The 25,411-nt window shown below is 43.1% G+C and overlaps 2 protein-coding genes and 1 non-coding gene across 4 annotated transcripts in view; all 3 read right to left on the reverse strand.

The window, feature by feature from the left end:
• Window positions 1-15,413, reverse strand: part of LOC137424534 (agrin) — a 193,641-nt gene extending 178,228 nt beyond the window's left edge. Inside the window, exons 1-2 of the mRNA XM_078775570.1 lie at window positions 14,963-15,413; window positions 7,000-7,243 (exon numbers count right to left, since the gene is read on the reverse strand). Coding sequence (XP_078631696.1) covers window positions 7,000-7,243; window positions 14,963-15,181 — 463 coding nt within the window. The 5' untranslated portion in view covers window positions 15,182-15,413. The remainder of the gene's footprint in view (window positions 1-6,999; window positions 7,244-14,962) is intronic.
• A 2,026-nt stretch (window positions 15,414-17,439) lies between these two features.
• Window positions 17,440-25,198, reverse strand: RPL22 (ribosomal protein L22). 2 transcript variants are annotated; one of them, XM_078775539.1, is made up of 4 exons: window positions 25,150-25,198; window positions 23,834-23,953; window positions 18,658-18,785; window positions 17,440-17,652 (listed from the first exon to the last, which is right to left on the reverse strand). In XM_078775539.1, the coding sequence occupies exons 1-4, from the start codon at window positions 25,159-25,161 to the stop codon at window positions 17,508-17,510; spliced, it is 405 nt and encodes a 134-aa protein (XP_078631665.1). In that variant the 5' UTR covers window positions 25,162-25,198; the 3' UTR covers window positions 17,440-17,507. The 2 variants fall into 2 exon arrangements, with proteins under 2 accessions (XP_078631665.1, XP_078631666.1); XM_078775540.1 differs by having other exon boundaries at window positions 25,146-25,169.
• Window positions 24,033-24,101, reverse strand: LOC144891879 (small nucleolar RNA SNORD31). Its single transcript, XR_013623290.1, has one exon. It is a non-coding gene; the product is annotated as a small nucleolar RNA SNORD31 (small nucleolar RNA).
• Window positions 25,199-25,411: the final 213 nt, after the last annotated feature.

The following is a 25,411-nucleotide window of genomic DNA, read 5'->3' on the forward strand; positions in this document are numbered from 1 at the left end:
GCAACCGAATGCCTAACCCTGTTTTCGCTCCGCGAGCGCAGGGTAATTAATGCCAGCTGAAGTGTCGCCCAGGTTAATGTCTATCCAAGTGACAGCAAGCACATCGATTCCTGTGAAACACCAGAATGACAGTTTGTAGCTGGGTCGGAATTCGAACCCAGGCTAGATGGCTTAGAGGCGAGTGATATGTAAGTGTAAGCAAGTTCAATTCTGTGATTAGTTATTAACGTAACTGATAAGAAAGGGAATATGCATTGAATTGATTGAAAGGTGGCCAAGATAAGCACGTTCCTGGATAATGAGATGTCAGTGTGCATTAAACAAAGGAAACTTTCACCAAGCACCAAAAGATCTGCTTCCTTGTCAAAACAATGGATACATGCCATCCATCCATTTATACCCACAATCTTCTCTACCCCCATTTAACTAAACTAACCCAACTTTATTAAGATACTTACAGGTTATTGTGTCCTCGTTCCTCTCCTTTTTCCTGTCCGTACATTCTCTTGCTTTTTCTGTCCAACTGTGTCTGCAATGCCCCACTCTCAATATGTTGTCTTTATACACCGTCACCTCACTATTTCCATGAACCGAGATTTGGTATGAAAAATAAAACATTGACTCTATGTCACAGCTCTTCCATGAGCCTCGACTTTGTATACGAAAAAGCTGATGCATGCTGATGCAAAAAAAAAAGCATGATGCAAAAAAGCTTGTCCACACTATCGTGTTTACATTGACCAATGTACAGTTCGTACTAGAAAAACTACCGGTTGCTTTACCGACCTTCATCAACCGTCCCTGCTGTTTACACAGGGTGGGCCATTGATCTATTCCCGGTTTTGAACCCCTGTAATTCGGTTGCTAAGAAACAAAATCAAACAAAATATTTACAGGATGTAGGTACATATTTCAAGGTTTTGTGGGAAAATCTTTTATTGAATTCAGGAGTGTATTCAAAAATTTTCAAGTCTCAAGACAGATTTTAACGACGGATTTGAACAAGACGGAGAGTTATAGACGGATTTGAACGAAAATTGGTGGACAGGTTGGGTGCGTAACAACGACGAATTGATTTAATTCTGGGGTAAGATCTGAATATGGATTCGGTTACGAGAGTTATTACATTTTTTTAACTGATTGTTCACCATTAAGAGATAAGGCCAAAAAAACGATATATAACACGATATCTCAAAAAGTTACGGACGGATTCAGAGGAAACTTGGTGGACAGGTTCAGTGTGTAACAAGGACAAAATGATTAGATTTTGGTAAAGATCCAGATCCGGATCCAAATATTAGAATTTAATTTTTTTAAAGTGATTCTTCACAATTGAGAGATTTTTTTTGTTTTTGTTTTTGTTTGTTTTTTTGTATACTGAATCGAGGCTCGTGAAAGAGCTAACATTTACTTCACAAACAAATCAACCAGACAAACAAAACACACAAAAAGAGGGAGCGGAAAACAAGATGGGGAGAGAAGGGGAAGCACACAAACACAACATTTGAGAGCAGGGAGATGTGTGGAATGGAGAGGGCTTGGGGGGAGGAGGCGTGGGAAGGGGGGGGGGGGGGTGGAGGGAGAAGTATAAAACACAAGGACACCAAGGACTTCCAGGACAGAAGTTGGTATTTCAAAAAAGTGGAATTGGGGTGAAATTAGCGGGGGTAGAAAAGATCAAGGTTTTGGATGGGGGAAGATAAGAGATGGTGGTGAACAGCAGTTTTAAAGACCTGGAGGGTGGAGTGGGATTGAAGAGAGTGAGGGAGTTTGTTCCAGAGGCGGGAGAAAAGAGGAATGAAGGAGTGAAGGTGAGCAGAGAGTCTTGATTTTGGCAGTTTGACCATAAGAGGGTTGCAGGCAGATCTTGTGCGACCTGTAGGAATATTTGCGGGACAGAGCCCAGAGAGAGCTGGGGGGGCAAGGCCAGAGAGGAGTCGGTAGAAGACACAAAGACCACCAACCTGCCTGCGGTGAGTGAGTGAGAGGCCCTTGGAGTTAGCTTCATCGCGGGAGATTCCAATGATTCTGAATGCTTTGGTTTCAACAGCGTGAAGACGAGCTAGGTGTGAGGCAGGAGCACCAGCCCAGAGGGGAGAGCAGTATTCCATTGAGCTGCGGATGAAAGCCTTGTATGTGGTGAGGAGCTCAGGTGTGCCAAGGAAGGACTTCGCACGACGGAGGATGCCCAGTCGGCGACTGGCTTTGGAGGCCAGATTTGAAATGTGGTTTTCCCAGGAAAGATCATGGCAGATAGTGAGACCCAAAAGCTTGAGTGACAGAACTTCTTGGAGAGGATCTTGGAGAGGAGAGGAGATTGGAGAGGAGATAGGGCCTAAAACGATGCATAGCACGATATCTCAAAACATTTATGACAAAACTTGGTGGATGAGTTTGGTAAGTGACAAGAATAAGCCAATTCGATTTTGGTTCATGTCCGGATCCAGATCGAGCCAATCCGTGGATACAACACGTAAACCGTTCAGGCAGACGGAGGTATATGTGCTCCACCGAGTGCCATTCTTGTTTATTTTTTTGTTTCGTTGTTTGTTTGTTTATTTATTTCTCTACTTACATGGCTATTTATTATTCCAGCAGCTTCTGAGGCTCGCAGCCTGCTGGCATTTCCCCGTAATCAGCTGCAGTTTACCGTGACATTCCTGGCAAATGATTGGAAGGAAACATACGGAGTCCCCAATCAAACCAATGGCTTTGTGCAGAGGAAATGGGACCTGCTTCATAACATGACTTTAGGTCACCTGGTTTCCTCCACAGCATCAGATATCGGTGGACACGATAACACGTCCGATTGTGCAAAAATATCACATTTATTTACAATACTGTTTATTTATTTATTTATTTATTTACTAAACACCAACTTTTACAGTAAATGCCGAAAGTATTTCATGTCATAAACCTTTTCGTGGGACTTCCCTCAGTGTATAACAAATGGAACTCCAAGAAACCTTTTATCAGTTGAATAAAACTCGATCGATTTGAAATTTATTTTTCAGGGAATTTCTCACTCCGGGAAGCATTTTTCAAATTCGGTTCATGCTGGTTTGTGTGTCAGTTCTTTGACTTTCCAAGTGCTTACGGATGTTGCTCCTATATTGGTGAGCACGGCTGAGAGTGATGGATATTTCCTCCTGAAATTTTCTTATATATATTGGTTCACTGGTTGTATATAACCGACATAAATCTGACAACATTCTCATCAGATTTCTTGAGAATTTCTGGAAGGGTTATGCTGGATCAGGATTATTGTTACCTTTGCGTTGATACTGAAATGTATTTATTTATACTATGAAAGTAACGGTCAGTGGAGATGCGGGGGAGATTGGGGGTTTGGGGAGGTGATGGTGGGTGGGGTCTAAAGCTCATTTTTGACACAGCAAGACCTAACTGGTTAACAGCTGTGATAACATGAGACAGCTCGCTCGAGGGTACCATTATTGACACTAAATAATCTCTATCCAACAGAAAAATGCTGCCCTCGAGTCATCAGTCATCAATGGCACAAAGCATTGTGGTCACTCCAGTCATCAGAGGCCCTGCGCTTGCAATGCCACAAGCGTACAGAGCGTACACAACCTTTATGCCATTGTACGAACATATTTCATCCATCCTCTTTTAAAATATATATCATAATACAATCCTGCATCGTACTTACTCAAGCTGATGTCTCAAATAAGTTGAGCATCAATTTTAATACAAGTGGTCCGAAAATTTTTATTTACAACATTTTTTTTAAATACAACATTTTTTAACAACAATAAAATGTTTAAATTTTAAAATTAAACACTTTTTTTTCCTTTTTAATATTTTTTTTTTGTAATAATAATATAAAACTAGAACGCCACTCAGTAGAGCGCATACTCCCGCCATGGGTCAAGTTCGAATAGTACGATTTCACAAAAGTTTGAGGGAGTAGTTCAGTGACAACACAAGACAAGACAACACAAGACAGACACTGCATATATATATACTAGCTGAGGTACCCGGCTTCGCCCGGGTTGAATAAGAATAATACAAATATATGATGAAAAGAACATGTATATTTTAGAGCAATATCACAGTACATTTCCTACATGACGTTTTGTCAATTTTCAATTTCTCAAAACCTCTTGGTATACAACATTTCTGGTTTTCTTACTTGGTGCCAAGACATAAAGATTGCTTGGTTTTCCAACCCTCGAGCAGCCCACGTACAGCTGGCCATGGGAAGTACCCGGCATTGCCGGGCGGGGGAAGGGAGGGGAGGAGGAAGGGGAGGGGAGGGGAATGGGGGGGGAGGGGAGGGGAATGGGGGGGAGGGGAGGAGAGGGTGGGGAGGGGAGAAGAGGAGGGAGGGGGAGGAGGAGAGGGGAGAAGAGGAGGGAGGGGGAGGAGGAGAGGGGGGAGGTGAGGGGGGAGGTGAGGGGGGAGGGGGGAGGGGAGTGGGAGGGGGAGGGGGGAGGGGAGGGGTGAGGGGGGAGGGGGGAGGGGGGAGGGGAGGGGGAGTGGAGTGGGAGGGGAGGGAGGGGGGAGGGGGAGGGGAGGGAGGGGGGAGGGGGAGGGGAGGGAGGGGGGAGGGGGGAGGGGGGTGAGGGGGAGGGGGGAGGGGAGGGGGAGTGGAGGGGGAGGGGGAGGGGGGAACGGCTAGCTTGGCAAGCGATAGCAGGCTTTTTACTTTTATTTTTACCTCAATGAGGACTATATATATAGTCCGTGCTTGGAGCCTTCAAGTTCAACATAAAGTTTTTTAATGAAAAATAATGCAGATGTATAACAATCCACCAATGCAAGTTCAGAAATGAATGCAGATCCTTTACTTTGCGATACAAACGCAATTCCCGCCATTTCCACTCACGATCGAGGCCTCCACAGTGACCGCGCCTCTTCTTCCTCCTACAACTTCGTCTCACTTCTTTCACTCAAAATGCACGAAATTCTGCCGCATTAAATTATGTAGAGGCCTCGTCGGGGGGATATAAGGTAGATAAGGAAGGCGTTGTAACAGAAGAATCAAAATAAAAGTGGAAGAACATAAGGAAATGGGAGCTATTCTGGACCCACAGCCAAACCCGACAAACCATTGCAATACACCCCAAACGTCTACGCCGCCACAAACTACACCATGGAATTGCAGCTGGTGCGGTTTTTTTAAACCATTGATATTAAAATAGAACGTAGCCTAAAACCACCGAGATTTTATGCTGATTCCGAATCTGTGTCTAAAACTTTTCTCCGATGTGTAGTTCTTGAGTTATAAGCGGACATCCAGACAGACACACACACACACACACACACACACACACACACACACACACACACACACACACAGACTTATATATAGAGATATATACTGTATATAGAATATATAGAAGTTAATGTTAAAAAAAAAAAACAAGGCAATTTCACTTACATTTTCGGATTCAGCGTTCAATTCTATATAAGTGAGTGTATTTTGAGGCCTGTGTGACTTCAAATAAAATTGTAAGCCCGGAAAACGTTCGGTTCATTCCTTAGGGATACAACATGTAAAACTGGCCCAAACGTCAAAACAAAACTCGCTCATTTTAAGTCGTACAAGCTAATGCGACCACTCATTCTTCTGGGAAGAATCCCGTGCACATGCTGGTCACACTTATAAGTCACCTAAGTCTTTATAAGTTAATCAAATACTGACACCGCGATTGACATTCACTGAGGTAAATTATCTCTTCTGAGGTTTAAAAAAAAAAAAAAAAAAAAAATGTTTTAAAGCATTATACGTATCAAACGATACATTTTATGAAACGGGGAAACCTAATACACACTTTGGTGGTTTTAAAATGACAGAATATGTCTTTATTAGAAAGAAAAAAATGAACATTGAAGACGACGCTGCTAACAAAATACACCGCTCTAACGCATAACCACGAGTTTAAACTACATTTACAACAAATATGAAAACTATTTTCATATCACAATGTTAAATATAGAATATATAGAAGATAATGTTAAAAAAAAATGAGCCCTATCTTCCAATGGTAAAAAATCCTTCAAAAGATTCCTGGAGCCGGAATAATATCCTGAGCTTTACCAAAAACTAATCAATTCTTCCTTATCCCAAGGGCAATCATCCCACCAACTTTCATCCAAATCCGTTCAGAACTTTTCCAGATACAATCTTGTTCACAAACACACGAATACACACACTGACGGACACGATCGAATGCATTACTCCCGAGCGGGAGTAATAATTTTAAAAAATTTCAATAAATCTAAATAAATAATTGTAAATTAAATAAATAAAATAAAATTAAATACATTAAATAAATTTAATATAAAATAAATTTTAAATTTTAAAAATAATTGTAAATAAAGTAAAAAAAATTAATTTTTTAAAATACATTTTATTGTTTTTTAATATAATCTTTTACATTTTAAACAACAACAACAACAAAAAAATTATACAACAGTGGGGATAGAACCTGTGATGGATGCTGTGAAGAGAAACAGGTTGAGATGGTTTGGTCATGTGTTGAGGAAGGATGAAAGTGACTGGTTGAGAAGAGTGAATGTTGAGAAGAGATGATGAACCACACTCTTTAAAGAGAGTCGGTGCTGCCGAAGCAGTTTCCTGGTACGTCTTATGCTGGGTGGTTTGCCATTGCCGCCCCGGCAGTCAAACGGTGGCAGGAATTTACAATTTATCCCAGGGTGCCGGCGATAACTCGATGACTCTTCGCAAAGGACACCACCAAACACACACCCTGCACAAACATAGGACATACATACACACATCCGAGGGACGGCACACACATTGACGATTCACCTGCCTGCAAAACACCAGATATAACCGGGTCGACGTTCGAACCGAGGCTAACAGCTCAGAGTTGAGTGAGTGTACACTGTACATACATGTAGCCAAATACAAACATACGTGTTAACCAAAAAAAGGCTGATAATCATCTGTCCCATTTGCATCATCAGGACTTCCATACAGAGCAACTCTGTGAAATTGGCACTCACCCACAATGGCGTTGTCCACATTTTGCAGGTTCCTGAGAGATATCCGCACAAGGCTCGAAGACAACTGCAGGGTACTTGTTGGGTCGAACTCGAGGAAAAAAATCCTTGTGTCACCCACATGGGCTTCAGCGTCACAGATCTGTGCGCTGCTTGGTGTACTGTGAATAAGCACCGAGGAGGTCTTATCCAAAGGGTTGTCCACCCCCAGCACTTCAATGCCCTTCATGACACGCCAGACTTGCACCTGAGCACGTGAGCATCGTTGAGGGGGGGGGGGGGGGGCGGGGAAACAGGAAGAAAGAAGAACATTTGTTCATGTAAATATAACAATTGACATCCATTTGTGAGTCAACGTTTTGAATTGTATATCAAGCAAGGCCTTTCTAGTCTGGAGTGATAAGTATCAGCATTTTTAGTAGAGTTCTGTTGGTTGAAGATCATTTTCAACCTTACAGTGGACCAACCACAGTTAATTTGTATTTTACACTATCAAATATGGGTCATGGAGGGCTGTAGGTGGACTTTAAGATCCCACGATGTCCTTCGCTAAGAGTAATCGGGTTATTGCAGGTGCCCTGAGGAACTGCTTCGGTAGCACCAACGCTCCGTCCGTAAAGAATATGGTACATCTCATGGTTCATGGGACATCTGGGGGCCTAGTCCAAACTCAAGGCAGCTTCATGAAATCAAAACTTTAGTCTGGCTGAAATGTGAATGGATCATTTTCCCTGAGCCATCCGGGGAACGATAAAGTCCGTGGATCAGTTTACTCAGCTCTGGGAATGGAAAAGCGAGTTCAACATGAAAAGAGATCTGAGCACCATGAGAAACACACTGCAAACCTTAACCCTAACCCTAACCCTAACCATAACCCTAACCCTAACCCTAACCCTAACCATAACCCTAACCATAACTCTAACCCTAACCATAACCCTAACCCTAACCATAACCCTAACCCTAACCCTAACCCTAACCCTAACCCTAACCATAACCATAACCCTAACCATAACCCTAACCCATCCACAGCATCAAAACTGTTGTGCTTCCAGTTACTTAAACACCCTCATTTCTCCGTATAGAGGTGGCTAGGTATGGGCTGTATGAGATATTCGTGACATTGAAGAAAGCCCCCCTTCCTGTGCCCCCTTCCCCCAAGCCCTCTCCCTCCCACAGATCTTCCGATGTCCCTGCTCTCTGCTGTTGTGCTTGTGTGCTTCCCTCTCCTCCCCATCTTGTCTTCTGCTCCCTTTATCTTATGTTTTATGTGTCAGTTTGTGTTTTTGTGATTGTTAGCTCTTACACGAGCCTCGATCTTGTATACAAAAAAAAAGAAAAAAGAAGGTGTTTCAGGCCATGTTGCGATATCGTAAGCAAATCGAGCTTTCTCAATGGCATAAGCGGCGATGTTGTGAGTCACAGAGGACATTTTGACAGAAGTGCTTCAGGAAGGACGAAATATTCTTCGTTTTTCTCCATGGCATCGGTGTTCGCTGGAGGAACGCAGAGTACCGAGCTCTCATTTGTTTGTAATCACAGGTGTTTGAAACATGACGCCATTATGAGAACTACTGTATTGGAAAAACAAGCAATCTAAGACTCCTATAGAAGCATTGAATGACTGCATTTGTCTGAATACGAGATAGAAAATGGACAAGGTTGAGACAGCTAAGATTTTAAAAAAATCTATCAAAAGATCTGCTAGTACTACGACTACTCCTACGACTACTACCTACTACTATTACCTTAATTATCCCAATTTTTCCCATCTTCTTGTGCAGTCGGACAGGAAACTTTTTTGGGTCAAGTCATTCACAACCCACCTGGCCAGGCCTGACGTGTGGCTGAAGCTGATTTGGCCAGGAATTTGTAAGTTGTTCAGGGTGCTGGGGATAATTCACTTACTCTTCGGGAAAGACACCATGGGATCTTTAATGTCCACCAATGACCAGTGCTGGCAGATGGGGCATCTGGCTTAATGTTCTTACGATAGATGGCGCACACATCAATGTGTCTATCACCCGACATGTGAAACACCGGGATGACGGTTCATATCTGGGTCTGTCTGTTTGTCTGTCTGTCTACAAACATGTTTATGATTGAGGAACAACTTAATTTCAATTGAGTGTTATATTTTGAACACGGATCGGAAAACGAACCTGTAGTTTAGCAGTACTTTGGCTCTGAATTTGTTTCCGATCATGCGTGCACAGAGAGGTAAAACGAAATTGAAAGTCATTCCAAAGCGGAAACTATCTTTTTTCCGTGACAGTATAAAGGACACAAACAACAGCTACGAATAACTAATGTAACGTATTAGATAAGGTGGTGTAAAAGACAGAAGTGAAGTTCTGGAATTGATTTTTTACAGCGGTGTATGTATGTATGTATGTATGTATGTATGTATGTATGTATGTATGTCCCTCACAAACGTACACCAATCAGAGCTGAGGATCGGGTCACATGACAGGGAGACAGCATTTAGTAACAATTACAGTTGCATATTTTACTAAAAGGAAATATAATAACCTTCTGTGGAACGTTTTGGGGTCCCAGCAGGTGTCGTAAGGTAGGTAGGAAGTTTCAGAAATTCCTCAATACAATTACGAGTTTGAAATATGATCGACACGGACCTTGCTCCCAAATCCGGAAGTGAACAGATGACGATGGTTCGCTGGTTTGATAATATCTCAATACAATCGTGATTTAGCATTATATTTTGATATATCAACATCATTGTATTAATTTGTGATTCGAATGATGAATGATGCTGTTTGGAATGAAAATATAGAGATATTGAATTTAAAGCGGCATGAGGAAATGACGTAAGGGTTTCCGGCCGTGACATTCGCGGATTCCCCATTTGCAGTTTCACCATTGACTGGATATAGCAACATTGAGACTGGGTACGTTTTGTGTCCAAGTACTTCACGAACCTGCTGTCAATGCATGACGTTCGACTGAAGGTGGCAGAGGAATGTGGAATTGATGAAAAATTTTTTTAATACTTACATTATTTACTAACTGATATCTGGTATCCCCACCCAGGTCATCAAACTAAAGGATCAAACAAGCTCAGCGACGGCGTTGCTAGATTATTAGTCTTATTTTTATGACCTTTAAAATCTTTATTTTATTTCAAATGAATTACATACTTGAAAACTGTTGAACACAAATCACATTTTTGGAACTTTCAAACCCCTTCCGTTTAGCAGTACTTGGACAAAATATTACGGCATTTTATGTCATCACCAACAATCAAGTTTGCAGCTCGGAGACCTGGCCCATGTCCTTGTTTCTCAAGAAGACCCCTCTGCCAGCACTTTTTTTTTCTTTTTTTTTGTATACTGAATCGAGGCTCGTGAAAGAGCTAACATTTATTTCACAAACAAATCAACCAGACAAACAAAATATATAAAAAGAGGGAGCGGAAGACAAGATGGGGAGAGAAGGGGAAGCACACAAACACAACATTTGAGAGCAGGGAGAAGTGTGGGAGGGAGAGGGCTTGGGGGGAGGAGGCGTGGGAAGGGGGGGGGGGGGGGGAGAGTTATGAAACACAAGGGGACCGAAATTAGCGGGGGTAGAAAACATCAAGGTTTTGGATGGGGGAAGATAAGAGATGGTGGTGAACAGCTGTTTTAAAGACCTGGAGGGTGGAGTGGGATTGAAGAGAGTGACGGAGTTTGTTCCAGAGGCGGGAGAAAAGAGGAATGAAGGAGTGAAGGTGAGCAGAAAGTCTTGATTTTGGCAGTTTAACCATAAGAGGGTTGCAGGCAGATCTTGTGCGACCTGTAGGAATATTTGGGGGACAGAGCCCAGAGAGAGCTGGGGGGGCAAGGCCAGAGAGGAGTCGGTAGAAGACGGAAAGACCACCAACCTGCCTGCGGTGAGTGAGTGAAAGGCCCTTGGAGTTAGCTTCATCGCGGGAGATTCCAATGATTCTGAACGCTTTGGTTTCAACAGCGTGAAGACGAGCTAGGTGTGAGGCAGGAGCACCAGACCAGAGGGGAGAGCAGTATTCCATAGAGCTGCGGATGAAAGCTTTGTAAGTGGTGAGGAGCTCAGGTGTACCAAGGAAGGACTTCGCACGACGGAGGATGCCCAGTCGGCGACTGGCTTTGGAGGCCAGATTTGAAATGTGGTTTTCCCAGGAAAGATCATGGCAGATAGTGAGACCCAAAAGATTGAGTGACAGAACTTCTTGGAGAGGATTATTCAGAAAGTGGATGGGAGGGTTGTCCAGTCGGTCTTTTCGGAGAGACATCGTAAGAGTGTGAGATTTGTCAGGATTGAAAGGCATGTTCCATTTGTTTGCCCAGTCTGTGATTTTGTCCAGGTCTGCAGAGAGTGAGGAGGCTGCTGCTCGTTGGTGGACGTTAAAGGTTGCTCTGTCTTTCGTGAAGAGTAGGCGAGGTATCACCAGCATCGTAAAAAAATGACAAATTCCTGCGCAAATCACTTTCAGTCGAACGTCTCTCTACTGTACTGGTCTCCCATCTCTACTGTCTGTGACATCAATTCTTCCTGGGAATTCTTCCAAAGCAAACTGCTCTCTCTCATGCACAGATTTATCCCATCTCATCTTCAGTTGTCTTACCCTTCCTCCCGTCCATGGTACACTGAATCTTGTGGTGAGGCAGTTGCCCTGAACCAACTTGCCTTTTCCTCTTGGAAGGCAAATCCAACTGAAGGCAATCTCAGTTCCTTCCACCAAGCTCGGAACAAGTGTGTGTCTACCCTCAGGAGTGCCAGGAAGCACTCACTATCTCTCCACACTCAAGAATGAACTCTCAAACCTGTCTCCTTCCTCCAAATCCTGGTGGCGTCTGGTCAAATCCGTTTCTGGTGTTTGTTCCCCCTCCATCCCCTCCCTCACCTCAAATGGGTACACAGTTGACACCGCATGTGACAAAGCCGAATGCCTCAACTCTGTGTTTGCCTCAAAATATTGTGTCCCAAACCCATCTCTCTCTGTTCCCACCTTAGCCAGTCGAACCCAACTGCTCCTAGACTCTGTGTCCTTCTGCAACTTCTGCAACTGGACCAGACAGCATCAGCCCACGGTTCCTAAAATCCTGCTCTGCCGCTTTATCTCACCCTCTCTCTGTTCTTTTCACCCTCTCTTTTGCTCAAGGTCATCTGCGAGCATCTTGGAAATCAGCAAACATTACCGCTTTACACAAAAAGGTGCAAAAACAGATCCTTGCAACTACAGACCAATCAGACTGCTCCCAATTATTATCAGCAAAGTCATGGAATCCATCATTGCTTCAGATATCAAATTCTTCCTCTTCTCTAATGGCTTGATCTCCGATCATCAATTTGGATTCAGACCAGGTCATTCTACTCTGGACATGTTGCTTCTGCTGTCTCAACAATGGATGGAGGTCCTCAATGCCAAACAGGAAATCAGAGCTGTCTCCCTCGACATATCACGTGCCTTCGATACGGTCTAGCACCCAGCTCTGCTCACCAAACTCTCCTCCTATGGTATCCATGGAAATCTCCACGCTTGGCTTGCGGACTTCCTCTCTGGTCATAGGCAACGTGTGGCCCTAATTGGATTTCTCTCATCTCCTCTTCCTGTTCAGGCTGGAGTTCCCCAAGGCAGTGTTCTGGGCCCTGTGCTTTTTCTGGTCTTCATCAATGATCTCTCTGACTCTCTGGAAAATCCTCTCTATCTCTTTGCTGATGATTCCACTCTCCGCCGCTCCATTCCTCATCCCTCAGATCGGCAGTCTGCAGCCTCCTCACTCTCTGCAGACCTGGACAAAATCACAGAATGGTCAAACAAGTGGAACATGTCTTTCAATCCTGACAAATCTCACACTCTTACTATGTCTCTCCGAAAAGACCGACTGGAAAACCCTCCCATCCACTTTCTCAACAATTCTCTCCAAGAAGCTCTGTTGCTCAAGCTTTTGGGTCTCACTGTCTGCCATGATCTTTCTTGGGAAAACCACATTTCCAAGCTGGCCTCTAAAGCCAGTCGCCGACTGGGCAATCTCCATCGTGCGAAGTCCTTCCTTGGCACACCTGAGCTCCTCACCACATACAAGGCTTTCATTCATCCGCAGCTCAATGGAATACTGTTCCCCCCTCTGGGCCGGTGCTCCTGCCTCACACCTAGCTCGGCTTCACGCTGTTGAAGCCAAAGCTTTCAGAATCATTGGAATCTCCTGTGATGAAGCTAACTCCGAGGGCCTTTCACTCACTCAGCGCAGGCAGGTTGGTGGTCTTTCTGTCTTCTACCGACTCCTCTCCGGCCTTGCTCCCCCAGCTCTCTCTGTGCTCTGTCCCCCAAATATTCCTACAGGTCACACAAGATCTGCCAGCAACCCTCTTATGGTTAAACTGCCAAAATCTAGGCTCTCTGCTCACCTTCACTCTTTCATTCCCCTTTTCTCTCACCTCTGGAACAAACTCGCCCACTCCCTTCAATCCCACTCCTCCCTCCAGGTCTTTAAAACAGCTGTTCACCACCATCTCATATCTTTCCCCATCCAAAACCTTGATCTTTTCTACCCTCGCTAATTCTCCCCAGATACACTTTTTTCGAAATTCCAACTTCTTTCCTGGAAGTCCTTGCAGTGTCCATATGTTTTATACCTCTCCCACCTCCCCTCAATCCCCTCCCTCCCACAGTTCTCTCGATGTCTCTGCTCTCAAATGTTGTGTTTGTATCCTTCCCCACTCTCTCCCAATCTTGTCTACCGCTCCCCTTATTTGTGTTTTATGTGTCGGTTTGTGTCGGTTTGGCTTTTAGTGTGATTAATGTTAGCTCTTTCACGAGCCTCGATCTTGTATACAAAAAAAAACAACAAAAAAACGTCAGGACTGTCCAGCCGGTTCGTGAAAGTCTTGAACGTGAATCGTTCTCCAGCTGATCCCACAAGGTCCGAATGATATTGGGCTGGAAAAGTAGTAGTAGTAGTAGTAGTAGTAGTAGTAGTAGTAGTAGTAGTGTATAGATTATTCCATATATTGGATTACATTTTCAGATTCATCGCCCTTCGCACACAGTGAAAGAAACAATAACTCATTCCGATGAAATAATTAACCCATCCAGGTAACTAGTTTACAATTTTGTTTAATAACTCATTCCGTTGAAATAACTAACCCATCCAGGTAACTAGTTTACAATTTTGTTTAATAACTCATTCCGATGAAATAACTAACCCATCCAGATAACTAGTTTACAATTTTGTTTAATAACTCATTCCGATGAAATAACTAACCCATCCAGGTAACTAGTTTACAATTTTGTTTAATAACTCATTCCGTTGAAATAACTAACCCATCCAGGTAACTAGTTTACAATTTTGTTTAATAACTCATTCCGATGAAATAACTAACCCATCCAGGTCACTAGTTTACAATTTTGTTTAATAACTCATTCCGATGAAATAACTAACCCATCCAGGTAACTAGTTTACAATTTTGTTTAATAACTCATTCCGATGAAATAACTAACCCATCCAGGTAACTAGTTTACAATTTTGTTTAATAACTCATTCCGATGAAATAACTAACCCATCCAGGTAACTAGTTTACAATTTTGTTTAATAACTCATTCCGATGAAATAACTAACCCATCCAGGTAACCAGTTTACAATTTTGTTCAAAAGTTGACTTCAAAGGTCCAGGGCAATTGAATTTTTTGCCATATCGGAATCAGATGGAGCAATATGGAATAAATGTGGAATGCATAATAAATATTTATTTATCGCTAAGATATTTATAAAGTATTAAAAGTAGTCAATGTGTTCATCAATAATGGATTTAACGATCGAGTTTAGGATAATATATTTACGCACTGGAGCAAGGTTGGAATACGGCACAAGGCATGTACAGTCCTTATGAAGAGAACGACAAAACATGAGAAACGTTTGCAGGTGCATGGGGCGGGCAGGTACCGAGCGGACAGGTTTGGACGGGGTTCGCGGGTTCCATCGACACTGACCTGCCATGCGGGCGTCGCGCGACCCAGCAGCCGCAGCTCGCGCACCGTGCCCGTGAGCACGACGGTGGCGCGAGACGCACGCTCGTGCAGCGCGGGTTCCGTGCACGCGGGTACGGCGGTGACGCATAGCGAGAGCGAGGCGCACAGCACGCACAGCACGGCGAGGGACGAGGAGGAGAGGCACGGCCGCCGTACCCGGGTACCCCGTGCCGTGTCCATGGCGATTCCGCTCGTCTCCGCTCTGTCTCCTCGTCTTTACCCGTTTGAGTCAACTACTCCCCCCCCCCTCCCCAACCACCGCCGCCCATTCTACGTGCGTCCCTCACTCCTCCCTCCTCGGACACCATGGGAAGAGGAAGAACGGCCTCGCACACGGTAGGAAACGCACGAAAGTTTAAATCCTGGGGTTGACGTGTGCTGCACTTCACAGAACGAGGTGAGCATCATCCTCCCAATTCATTCCCTCCTTAACCCGGTCTGGGAAATCCTAATTGCGTCAACTTCCAAAGCGCCGCTGATTCCCCATTCACATCTATTGATCAACAGCCCGACCCAGGTAACGTTAAACACTCAACACCCCAAAACTGGCACCAATACGTTGGTCTCGTTGAGCAGCGACCAAAACGCATCCTTAAAGCTCGATTCAGCCCAAACAGATCCACATTAGTTAGTGGCTGTTGGACATGGTTACCTGTTAGTGGCATGTTGGACATGGTTACCTGTTCGTGGCCTGTTGGACATGGTTACCTGTTAGTGGCCTGTTGAACATGGTTACCTGTTAGTGGCCTGTTGGACATGGTTACCTGTTAGTGGCCTGTTGGACATGGTTACCTGTTAGTGGCCTGTTGGACATGGTTACCGACATTAGTGGCCTGTTGGACATGGTTACCTGTTAGTGGCCTGTTGGACATGGTTACCTGTTCGTGGCCTATTGGACATGGTTACCTGTTAGTGGCCTGCTGGACATGGTTACCTGTTAGTGGCCTGTTGGACATGGTTACCTGTTAGTGGCCTGTTGGACATGGTTACCTGTTAGTGGCCTGTTGGACATGGTTACCTGTTAGTGGCCTGTTGGCCATAGTTACCTGTTAGTGGCCTGCTGTACATGGTTACCTGTTAGTGGCCTGTTGGACATGGTTACCTGTTAGTGGCCTGTTGGACATTGTTACCTGTTAATGGCCTGTTGGACATGGTTACTTGTTTGTGGCCTGTTGGACATGGTTACCGACATTAGTGGCCTGTTGGACATGGTTACCGACATTAGTGGCCTGTTGGACATGGTTACCGACGTTAGTGGCCTGTTGGACATGGTTACTTGTTTGTGGCCTGTTGGACATGGTTACCGACATTAGTGGCCTGTTGGACATGGTTACCTGTTAGTGGCCTGTTGGACATGGTTACCTGTTCGTGGCCTATTGGACATGGTTACCTGTTAGTGGCCTGCTGGACATGGTTACCTGTTAGTGGCCTGTTGGACATGGTTACCTGTTAGTGGCCTGTTGGACATGGTTACCTGTTAGTGGCCTGTTGGACATGGTTACCTGTTAGTGGCCTGTTGGCCATAGTTACCTGTTAGTGGCCTGCTGTACATGGTTACCTGTTAGTGGCCTGTTGGACATGGTTACCTGTTAGTGGCCTGTTGGACATTGTTACCTGTTAATGGCCTGTTGGACATGGTTACTTGTTTGTGGCCTGTTGGACATGGTTACCGACATTAGTGGCCTGTTGGACATGGTTACCGACATTAGTGGCCTGTTGGACATGGTTACCGACGTTAGTGGCCTGTTGGACATGGTTACTTGTTTGTGGCCTGTTGGACATGGTTACCGACATTAGTGGCCTGTTGGACATGGTTACCGACATTAGTGGCCTGTTGGACATGGTTACTTGTTTGTGGCCTGTTGGACATGGTTACCGACATTAGTGGCCTGTTGGACATGGTTACCGACGTTAGTGGCCTGTTGGACATGGTTACTTGTTTGTGGCCTGTTGGACATGGTTACCGACGTTAGTGGCCTGTTGGACATGGTTACTTGTTTGTGGCCTGTTGGACATGGTTACCGACATTAGTGGCCTGTTGGACATGGTTACCTACGTTAGTGGCCTGTTGGACATGGTTACCTATTTAATTGTGGAGGCAAAGTTTAAATTTTCAAATGTCGCAAGATTCCCATGGATCCGTTTATATTTGAAACCAAGTGCAACGCAAGTGCTTTATCATTCCCAAAACAATCAGCCAAATTAAGATTCCACAGAATTTATTTACATTCCATATACAAAGTTTCTTCAACATGGAGGAAAAACTTTTTTCTTTTTTTCACCCTCGAACCAGACAGGTAGGTCAAATTCTTCCAATTTCCAAATACCTTCCTTCATATTTTGGGTATATAAATAAATAAAACCTGCTCAGAAAGGAGCAAACCTCAAACCAATGAGTTCCACTAATCTGGTTCAGACAAAAGAAAACGGAAAGAAAATGCATGCAGCCATTTTTATTTGAGTACAATGGGAAGGACGGACATCCAATGATCAAAACATGGCAAAATCAATCTTCCTCTTCTTCCTCCTCCTCTTCCTGGTTGATCTGGAAGTAACGGAGTTCATAAGAATCTTTGGCAGCTGCCACGACACGCAGCCAATCTCGCAGGTTGTTCTTCTTCAGGTACTTCTTAGTCAGGTACTTGAGGTATCTTAAAAAACAAAATTCCATGACAAAGTAAGCAAAAGCAGGCAGGAACATAAAAACAACCGAAAGGAACAGCAGGCCAAGGACAACCAAAAAAAAAAGTTTGTCTACAAGCAAGGAAGCATACGGCACAGCACCAAAGGTACGCCTCAGCACCTAAGGAAATTACCTTTTACAGTTTACACTCAACATACGAGGACACCGTGGCAATCAGATCAACCGATTAATCAGAACTCAGTCTGGGGCGGTATTAGTCATCACGACCACAGCAACCTCCGCATACAAATATCAGCCAAATTGTATTGAGTTGCAAGCGAATGAATAAAAGCAGATGCCAAGGTTAACCGAGGAAAATGTCACCACAACTTTATGCAATTGGAAAAGGTTAAAATGGGGTATTGGTACGACCCCCCCCCCTCCCCTTCCCCGCTCTCTCTGTGCTCCGCCCCCCAAATATTCCTGCAGGTCGCACGAGATCTGCCAGCAACAATCTTCTGCTTAAACTGCCAAAATCAAGACTCTGCTCACCTTCACTCCATTCCTCTTTTCTCCCGTCTCTGGAACAAACTCCCTCACTCTCTTCAATCCCACTCCTCCCTCCGGGTCTTTGAAACAGCTGTTCACCACCATCTCTTATCTTCCCCCATTCAAAACCTTGATCTTTTCTACCCCCGTTAATTCACCCCAGATCCACTTTTTTGAAATATCGACTTCTTTCCTGGAAGTCCTTGCAGTGTCCATGTTTTTTAACCTCTCCCACCCCTCCCCCCCCCTTCCCATGCCTCATCCCACCCAAGCCCTCTACCTCCCACAGATCTCCCATGTCTCAAATGTTGTCCTCGAGTGCTTCCCTCCCTCTCTCCATCTTGTCTCCCGCTCGCTTTATTAAGCATGTCCGTTTTTTTTTTTTGTCATCAATGTTAGCTCTTACACCAGACTCGATCTTGTATACACAAAAACAAAAAAGAAACACCCCCCCCCCCCAAAAAAATATAATGAATACACTTGCCGCTTTGAAAACGCGATCTGAGAAGACACCGTGATCTTGTTCTTGCTCCGCTCAACCTGGACTGACGAATTGTCTCCGACCTTGCCGGTCTTGCCGTTGACTTTGATGCGTTCCTTTAGGAACTGTTCCTGCAGTCAGAGGTGGTGGAGGGGGCAGATTCTAGGGAAGGTAACCCTAGAGTCGGCTAGGGAAGTGACCCCCTAGCCATACAAGTTGGTTGATAAATGAGCAAGGCAGAGTGGGACACACCCAACCATGGCCAATGTCATGCAGCGGCCACACCTTGTTACACAACTGTCCTCAATTTACAATTGCACTTTTTTTTATTTTAAGAAACCGAGCACCATGGCAATCAGCAAAACCAATCAAGACATCAGGACTCAATAATATGGCGATTGTCATCACAGAACCATGGCAAGAAACTCGAGGAATACATTTTGCATGGATGGGTCAATATACCATCAGGCCCTCAACAAATTCTAACAAAAGGTTTTTTTGTTTTGTTTTGTTTTTAACCGACTGGGTTGGGTGTTTGAAACTACAGAAGAAAAAGTCTACCAAAAGCCTGACCACTTAGTGGGTTAAAATTGCGGCAGTTCCAAGATGGCCACAGCTGACCCTGAAAATCAGGACGGCAGCTGTAACTTCCTTATTAGGTGTACAACAATCATTTTGGTATTGGCCCTTTCAGCATTTTTGGTATTAGCCCTTTCAACATTTTTGGTATTGGCCGTTTCAACAGTTTTGGTATTGGCCCTTTCAAGTTTTGGTATTGGCCCTTTCAACAGTTTTGGTATTGGCCCTTTCAACAGTTTTGGTATTGGCCCTTTCAACAGTTTTGGTATTGGCCCTTTCAACAGTTTTGGTATTGGCCCTTTCAACAGTTTTGGTATTGGCCCTTTCAACAGTTTTGGTATTGGCCCTTTCAACAGTTTTGGTATTAGCCCTTTCAACATTTTTGGTATTGGCCGTTTCAACATTTTTGGTATTGGCCCTTTCAAGTTTTGGTATTGGCCCTTTCAACAGTTTTGGTATTGGCCCTTTCAACAGTTTTGGTATTGGCCCTTTCAACAGTTTTGGTATTGGCCCTTTCAACAGTTTTGGTATTGGCCCTTTCAACAGTTTTGGTATTGGCCCTTTCAACAGTTTTGGTATTGGCCCTTTCAACAGTTTTGGTATTGGCCCTTTCAACAGTTTTGGTATTGGCCCTTTCAACAGTTTTGGTATTGGCCCTTTCAACAGTTTTGGTATTGGCCCTTTCAACAGTTTTGGTATTGGCCCTTTCAACAGTTTTGGTATTGGCCCTTTCAACAGTTTTGGTATTAGCCCTTTCAACAGTTTTGGTATTGGCCCTTTCAACAGTTTTGGTATTAGCCCTTTCAACATTTTTGGTATTGGCCGTTTCAACAGTTTTGGTATTGGCCCTTTCAACAGTTTTGGTATTGGCCCTTTCAACAGTTTTGGTATTGGCCCTTTCAACAGTTTTGGTATTGGCCGTTTCAACAGTTTTGGTATTGGCCCTTTCAACAGTTTTGGTATTGGCCCTTTCAACAGTTTTGGTATTGGCCCTTTCAACAGTTTTGGTATTGGCCCTTTCAACAGTTTTGGTATTGGCCCTTTCAACAGTTTTGGTATTGGCCCTTTCAACAGTTTTGGTGTTGGCCCTTTCAACAGTTTTGGTGTTGGCCCTTTCAACAGTTTTGGTATTGGCCCTTTCAACAGTTTTGGTATTGGCCCTTTCAACAGTTTTGGTATTAGCCCTTTCAACAGTTTTGGTATTGGCCCTTTCAACAGTTTTGGTATTAGCCCTTTCAACATTTTTGGTATTGGCCGTTTCAACAGTTTTGGTATTGGCCCTTTCAACAGTTTTGGTATTGGCCCTTTCAACAGTTTTGGTATTGGCCCTTTCAACAGTTTTGGTATTGGCCCTTTCAACAGTTTTGGTATTAGCCCTTTCAACAGTTTTGGTATTAGCCCTTTCAACAGTTTTGGTATTGGCCCTTTCAAGTTTTGGTATTGGCCCTTTCAAGTTTTGGTATTGGCCCTTTCAAGTTTTGGTATTGGCCCTTTCAACATTTTTGGTATTGGCCGTTTCAACAGTTTTGGTATTGGCCCTTTCAAGTTTTGGTATTGGCCCTTTCAAGTTTTGGTATTGGCCCTTTCAAGTTTTGGTATTGGCCTTCAACATTTTTGGTATTAGCCCTTTCAGCAGTTTTGGTATTGGCCGTTTCAACATTTTTGGTATTAGCCCTTTCAGCAGTTTTGGTATTGGCCGTTTCAACATTTTTGGTATTAGCCCTTTCAGCAGTTTTGGTATTGGCCGTTTAAACATTTTTGGTATTAGCCCTTTCAAAATTTTCGGTATTGGCCCTTTCAGCAGTTTTGGTATTGGCCGTTTCAACATTTTTGGTATTACCCCTTTCAGCAGTTTTGGTATTAGCCCTTTCAGCAGTTTTGGTATTGGCCGTTTCAACATTTTTGGTATTACCCCTTTCAGCAGTTTTGGTATTGGCCGTTTCAACATTTTTGGTATTTTGGTATTAGCCCTTTCAACAGTTTTGGTATTTGGGTATTAGCCCTTTCAACAGTTTTGGTATTAGCCCTTTCAACATTTTTGGTATTGGCCGTTTCAACATTTTTGGTATTACCCCTTTCAGCAGTTTTGGTATTGGCCGTTTCAACATTTTTGGTATTTTGGTATTAGCCCTTTCAACATTTTTGGTATTTTGGTATTAGCCCTTTCAACAGTTTTGGTATTTGGGTATTAGCCCTTTCAACAGTTTTGGTATTAGCCCTTTCAACAGTTTTGGTATTGGCCCTTTCAACAGTTTTGGTATTGGCCCTTTCAACAGTTTTGGTATTAGCCCTTTCAACAGTTTTGGTATTAGCCCTTTCAACAGTTTTGGTATTAGCCCTTTCAACAGTTTTGGTATTAGCCCTTTCAGCAGTTTTGGTATTGGCCGTTTCAACATTTTTGGTATTGGCCTTTTCAACAGTTTTGGTATTGGCCCTTTCAACAGTTTTGGTATTAGCCCTTTCAGTAGTTTTGGTATTGGCCTTTTCAACAGTTTTGGTATTGGCCGTTTCAAAATTTTTGGTATTAGCCCTTTCAAAATTTTTGGTATTAGCCCTTTCAAAATTTTTGGTATTGGCCGTTTCAACATTTTTGGTATAAGCCCTTTCAGCAGTTTTGGTATTAGCCGTTTCAACATTTTTGGTATTTTGGTATTAGCCCTTTCAACAGTTTTGGTATTTGGGTATTAGCCCTTTCAACAGTTTTGGTATTGGCCCTTTCAACAGTTTTGGTATTAGCCCTTTCAGCAGTTTTGGTATTAGCCCTTTCAACAGTTTTGGTATTTTGGTATTAGCCCTTTCAACAGTTTTGGTATTAGCCCTTTCAGCAGTTTTGGTATTAGCCCTTTCAACAGTTTTGGTATTTTGGTATTAGCCCTTTCAACAGTTTTGGTATTGGCCCTTTCAACAGTTTTGGTATTGGCCCTTTCAAGTTTTGGTATTAGCCCTTTCAACAGTTTTGGTATTTTGGTATTAGCCCTTTCAACAGTTTTGGTATTTTGGTATTAGCCCTTTCAACAGTTTTGGTATTGGCCCTTTCAACAGTTTTGGTATTGGCCCTTTCAACAGTTTTGGTATTGGCCCTTTCAACAGTTTTGGTATTGGCCCTTTCAACAGTTTTGGTATTAGCACTTTCAACAGTTTTGGTATTGGCCCTTTCAACAGTTTTGGTATTTGCCCTTTCAACAGTTTTGGTATTGGCACTTTCAACAGTTTTGGTATTGGCCTTTTCAACAGTTTTGGTATTGGCCGTTTCAAAATTTTTGGTATTAGCCCTTTCAAAATTTTTGGTATTAGCCCTTTCAAAATTTTTGGTATTGGCCCTTTCAAGTTTTGGTATTGGCCCTTTCAAGTTTTGGTATTGGCCCTTTCAAGTTTTGGTATTGGCCCTTTCAACAGTTTTGGTATTGGCCCTTTCAACAGTTTTGGTATTAGCCCTTTCAACATTTTTGGTATTAGCCCTTTCAGCAGTTTTGGTATTGGCCGTTTCAACAGTTTTGGTATTAGCCCTTTCAACAGTTTTGGTATTGGCCCTTTCAACAGTTTTGGTATTGGCCCTTTCAACAGTTTTGGTATTGGCCCTTTCAACAGTTTTGGTATTGGCCCTTTCAACAGTTTTGGTATTGGCCCTTTCAAGTTTTGGTATTGGCCCTTTCAAGTTTTGGTATTGGCCCTTTCAAGTTTTGGTATTGGCCCTTTCAACAGTTTTGGTATTGGCCCTTTCAACAGTTTTGGTATTGGCCCTTTCAACAGTTTTGGTATTAGCCCTTTCAACATTTTTGGTATTAGCCCTTTCAGCAGTTTTGGTATTGGCCGTTTCAACATTTTTGGTATTAGCACTTTCAACATTTTTGGTATTGGCCCTTTCAACAGTTTTGGTATTTGCCCTTTCAACAGTTTTGGTATTTGCCCTTTCAACAGTTTTGGTATTGGCCCTTTCAACATTTTTGGTATTTGCCCTTTCAACAGTTTTGGTATTGGCCCTTTCAACAGTTTTGGTATTGGCCCTTTCAACAGTTTTGGTATTGGCCCTTTCAACATTTTTGGTATTAGCACTTTCAACAGTTTTGGTATTTGCCCTTTCAACAGTTTTGGTATTTGCCCTTTCAACAGTTTTGGTATTTGCCCTTTCAACAGTTTTGGTATTAGCCCTTTCAACAGTTTTGGTATTTGCCCTTTCAACAGTTTTGGTATTGGCCCTTTCAACAGTTTTGGTATTGGCCCTTTCAACATTTTTGGTATTAGCACTTTCAACAGTTTTGGTATTTGCCCTTTCAACAGTTTTGGTATTAGCACTTTCAACATTTTTGGTATTGGCCGTTACAACATTTTTGGTATTAGCACTTTCAACATTTTTGGTATTAGCCCTTTCAACAGTTTTGGTATTAGCCCTTTCAACAGTTTTGGTATTAGCCCTTTCAACAGTTTTGGCATTAGCCCTTTCAACAGTTTTGGCGTTGGCCCTTTCAACAGTTTTGGTACCAAGCTCAGGTTTCAAGGGATTCAGTAACACACCTAACAAGAAAAGAATTTGGGGGGAAAAAAATAACCTAACAATAAAGGGGGTGTTGGTGAGGGTCAAGGAAGAATAGAAGGTGCATACAAAGTTGGCTGCATCCATGATCCCATCTTCAACGGGATGAGTGCAGTCCAGTGTGAAATGCAGCTGTTGTCGCTTCTTCTTGCCACCTTTCACCTTCTGAGCAACCAACCTCTTTCTGGCCTGCAGAGATCACCTTCATTACTTTGTAATCTTCCACAAAAAAAAAAAAAAAGTACACTACAGTACAACATTTTGCCCACAATACTCAGAACAACCAATCTATCAGGATTCAGCCTGGGGCGGTAAAAAAAAAATCATCATTGCATTGTGGGTAAGAAAAGAAAACCCAGATATAAAAACATGTGCATGCATGTTCCACTATAAACTACTTAAGTTTATGTATACATAACCCTGTACCTGTTATCGCAGATCTAATGTTAGAATGTTATCAATCAATGTTAGTAATAATCATAACATCGTGCTTCCCCCTCCCCCTTACACTTGCAGACCCACTTCCCCTTTGTTCCCATCATTCTGATAAACCAGTAGATTAGATTATTTATCGGACCTTTTAAAACTTGATTTATAGGACCACAAACCTACATTATGAAACTATTTTCTGCAAATATACCAATTTATTAAAAAACTTGCATATAATTTATGAAGTCAAAGCTAAAATTACTTCACTCAAAATTGACGGATGCAGGAAAATACATTTTTACTAGGTTAGAATTTGCAAATCACCGACCAGGCCAAGAACGTAAAGGCCGTAACCCATCACCTAGGCCAAGAAAGTAAAGGCCGTAACTCATCAACTAGGCCAAGAAACTAAAGGCCGTAACCCATCGACTAGGCCAAGAAACTAAAGGCCGTAACCCATCGACTAGGCCAAGAAACTAAAGGCCGTAACCCATCAACTAGGCCAAGAAACTAAAGGCCGTAACCCATCAACTAGGCCAAGAAACTAAAGGCCGTAACCCATCGACTAGGCCAAGAAAGTAAAGGCCGTAACCCATCGACTAGGCCAAGAAAGCCAACTCACGGAATCCACCGTAGGTAGCCGGTATCAGGACTTAAAATAGTACAATAGTGTCGCACACCAAAAATATATATATATTTGGAGAAAAGAAGAGAAAAAAAATTGGAAAATTTGATGCTTCGACTTGGAAATGAAATTTAAGAAATGTCGCCCGCAATCCGCCATGTCCGCAAGAACCACGTGGAACGAGAATGGGCACAAAATCAATCACACGTGAATGCACAAAAGTAAGTAACAAGTAAACAAAACGTACAATAACGAAGTACTAAAATAAATAGTGATATCAAATGCGAAAGAAATACAGCAGCATTCGACGAGCACAAAAACACCCACCCACCGCTGGAGACATAATGAAACAAGAGACCGAACGCGCATGCGCTCCGCCTTACATAGGAATGCGTCGGGATGTCGTCATCACGTATAAGATCGTCCGACGTCCTTACGCACTTCCTTTGTCTGGCATGAGACGCACATGCGAAATGGTTATTAAAAAAAAAAACATTGTCGAGGAGAATACTTAGCTCTATCTTTGCGAAACAATATATTTTCACTGAAAGAGCCAATATAAATTCACTATAAGCATACATTTAATTATTATC

Source organism: Myxine glutinosa, chromosome 4 (genome assembly GCF_964187855.1).
Source record: "Myxine glutinosa chromosome 4, kmMyxGlut1.1, whole genome shotgun sequence".
In the NCBI taxonomy this organism is placed as follows: Eukaryota; Metazoa; Chordata; class Myxini; order Myxiniformes; family Myxinidae; genus Myxine; species Myxine glutinosa.

Coding starts and splice junctions, on each gene's coding strand:
- RPL22 (XM_078775539.1), bottom strand. Junction 18,786..23,833: donor TCATGGATGCAGCCAACTTT/GTATGCACCTTC, acceptor CTCTGACTGCAG/GAACAGTTCCTAAAGGAACG. Junction 17,653..18,657: donor CAGATCGCGTTTTCAAAGCG/GCAAGTGTATTC, acceptor TTGTTTTTTAAG/ATACCTCAAGTACCTGACTA.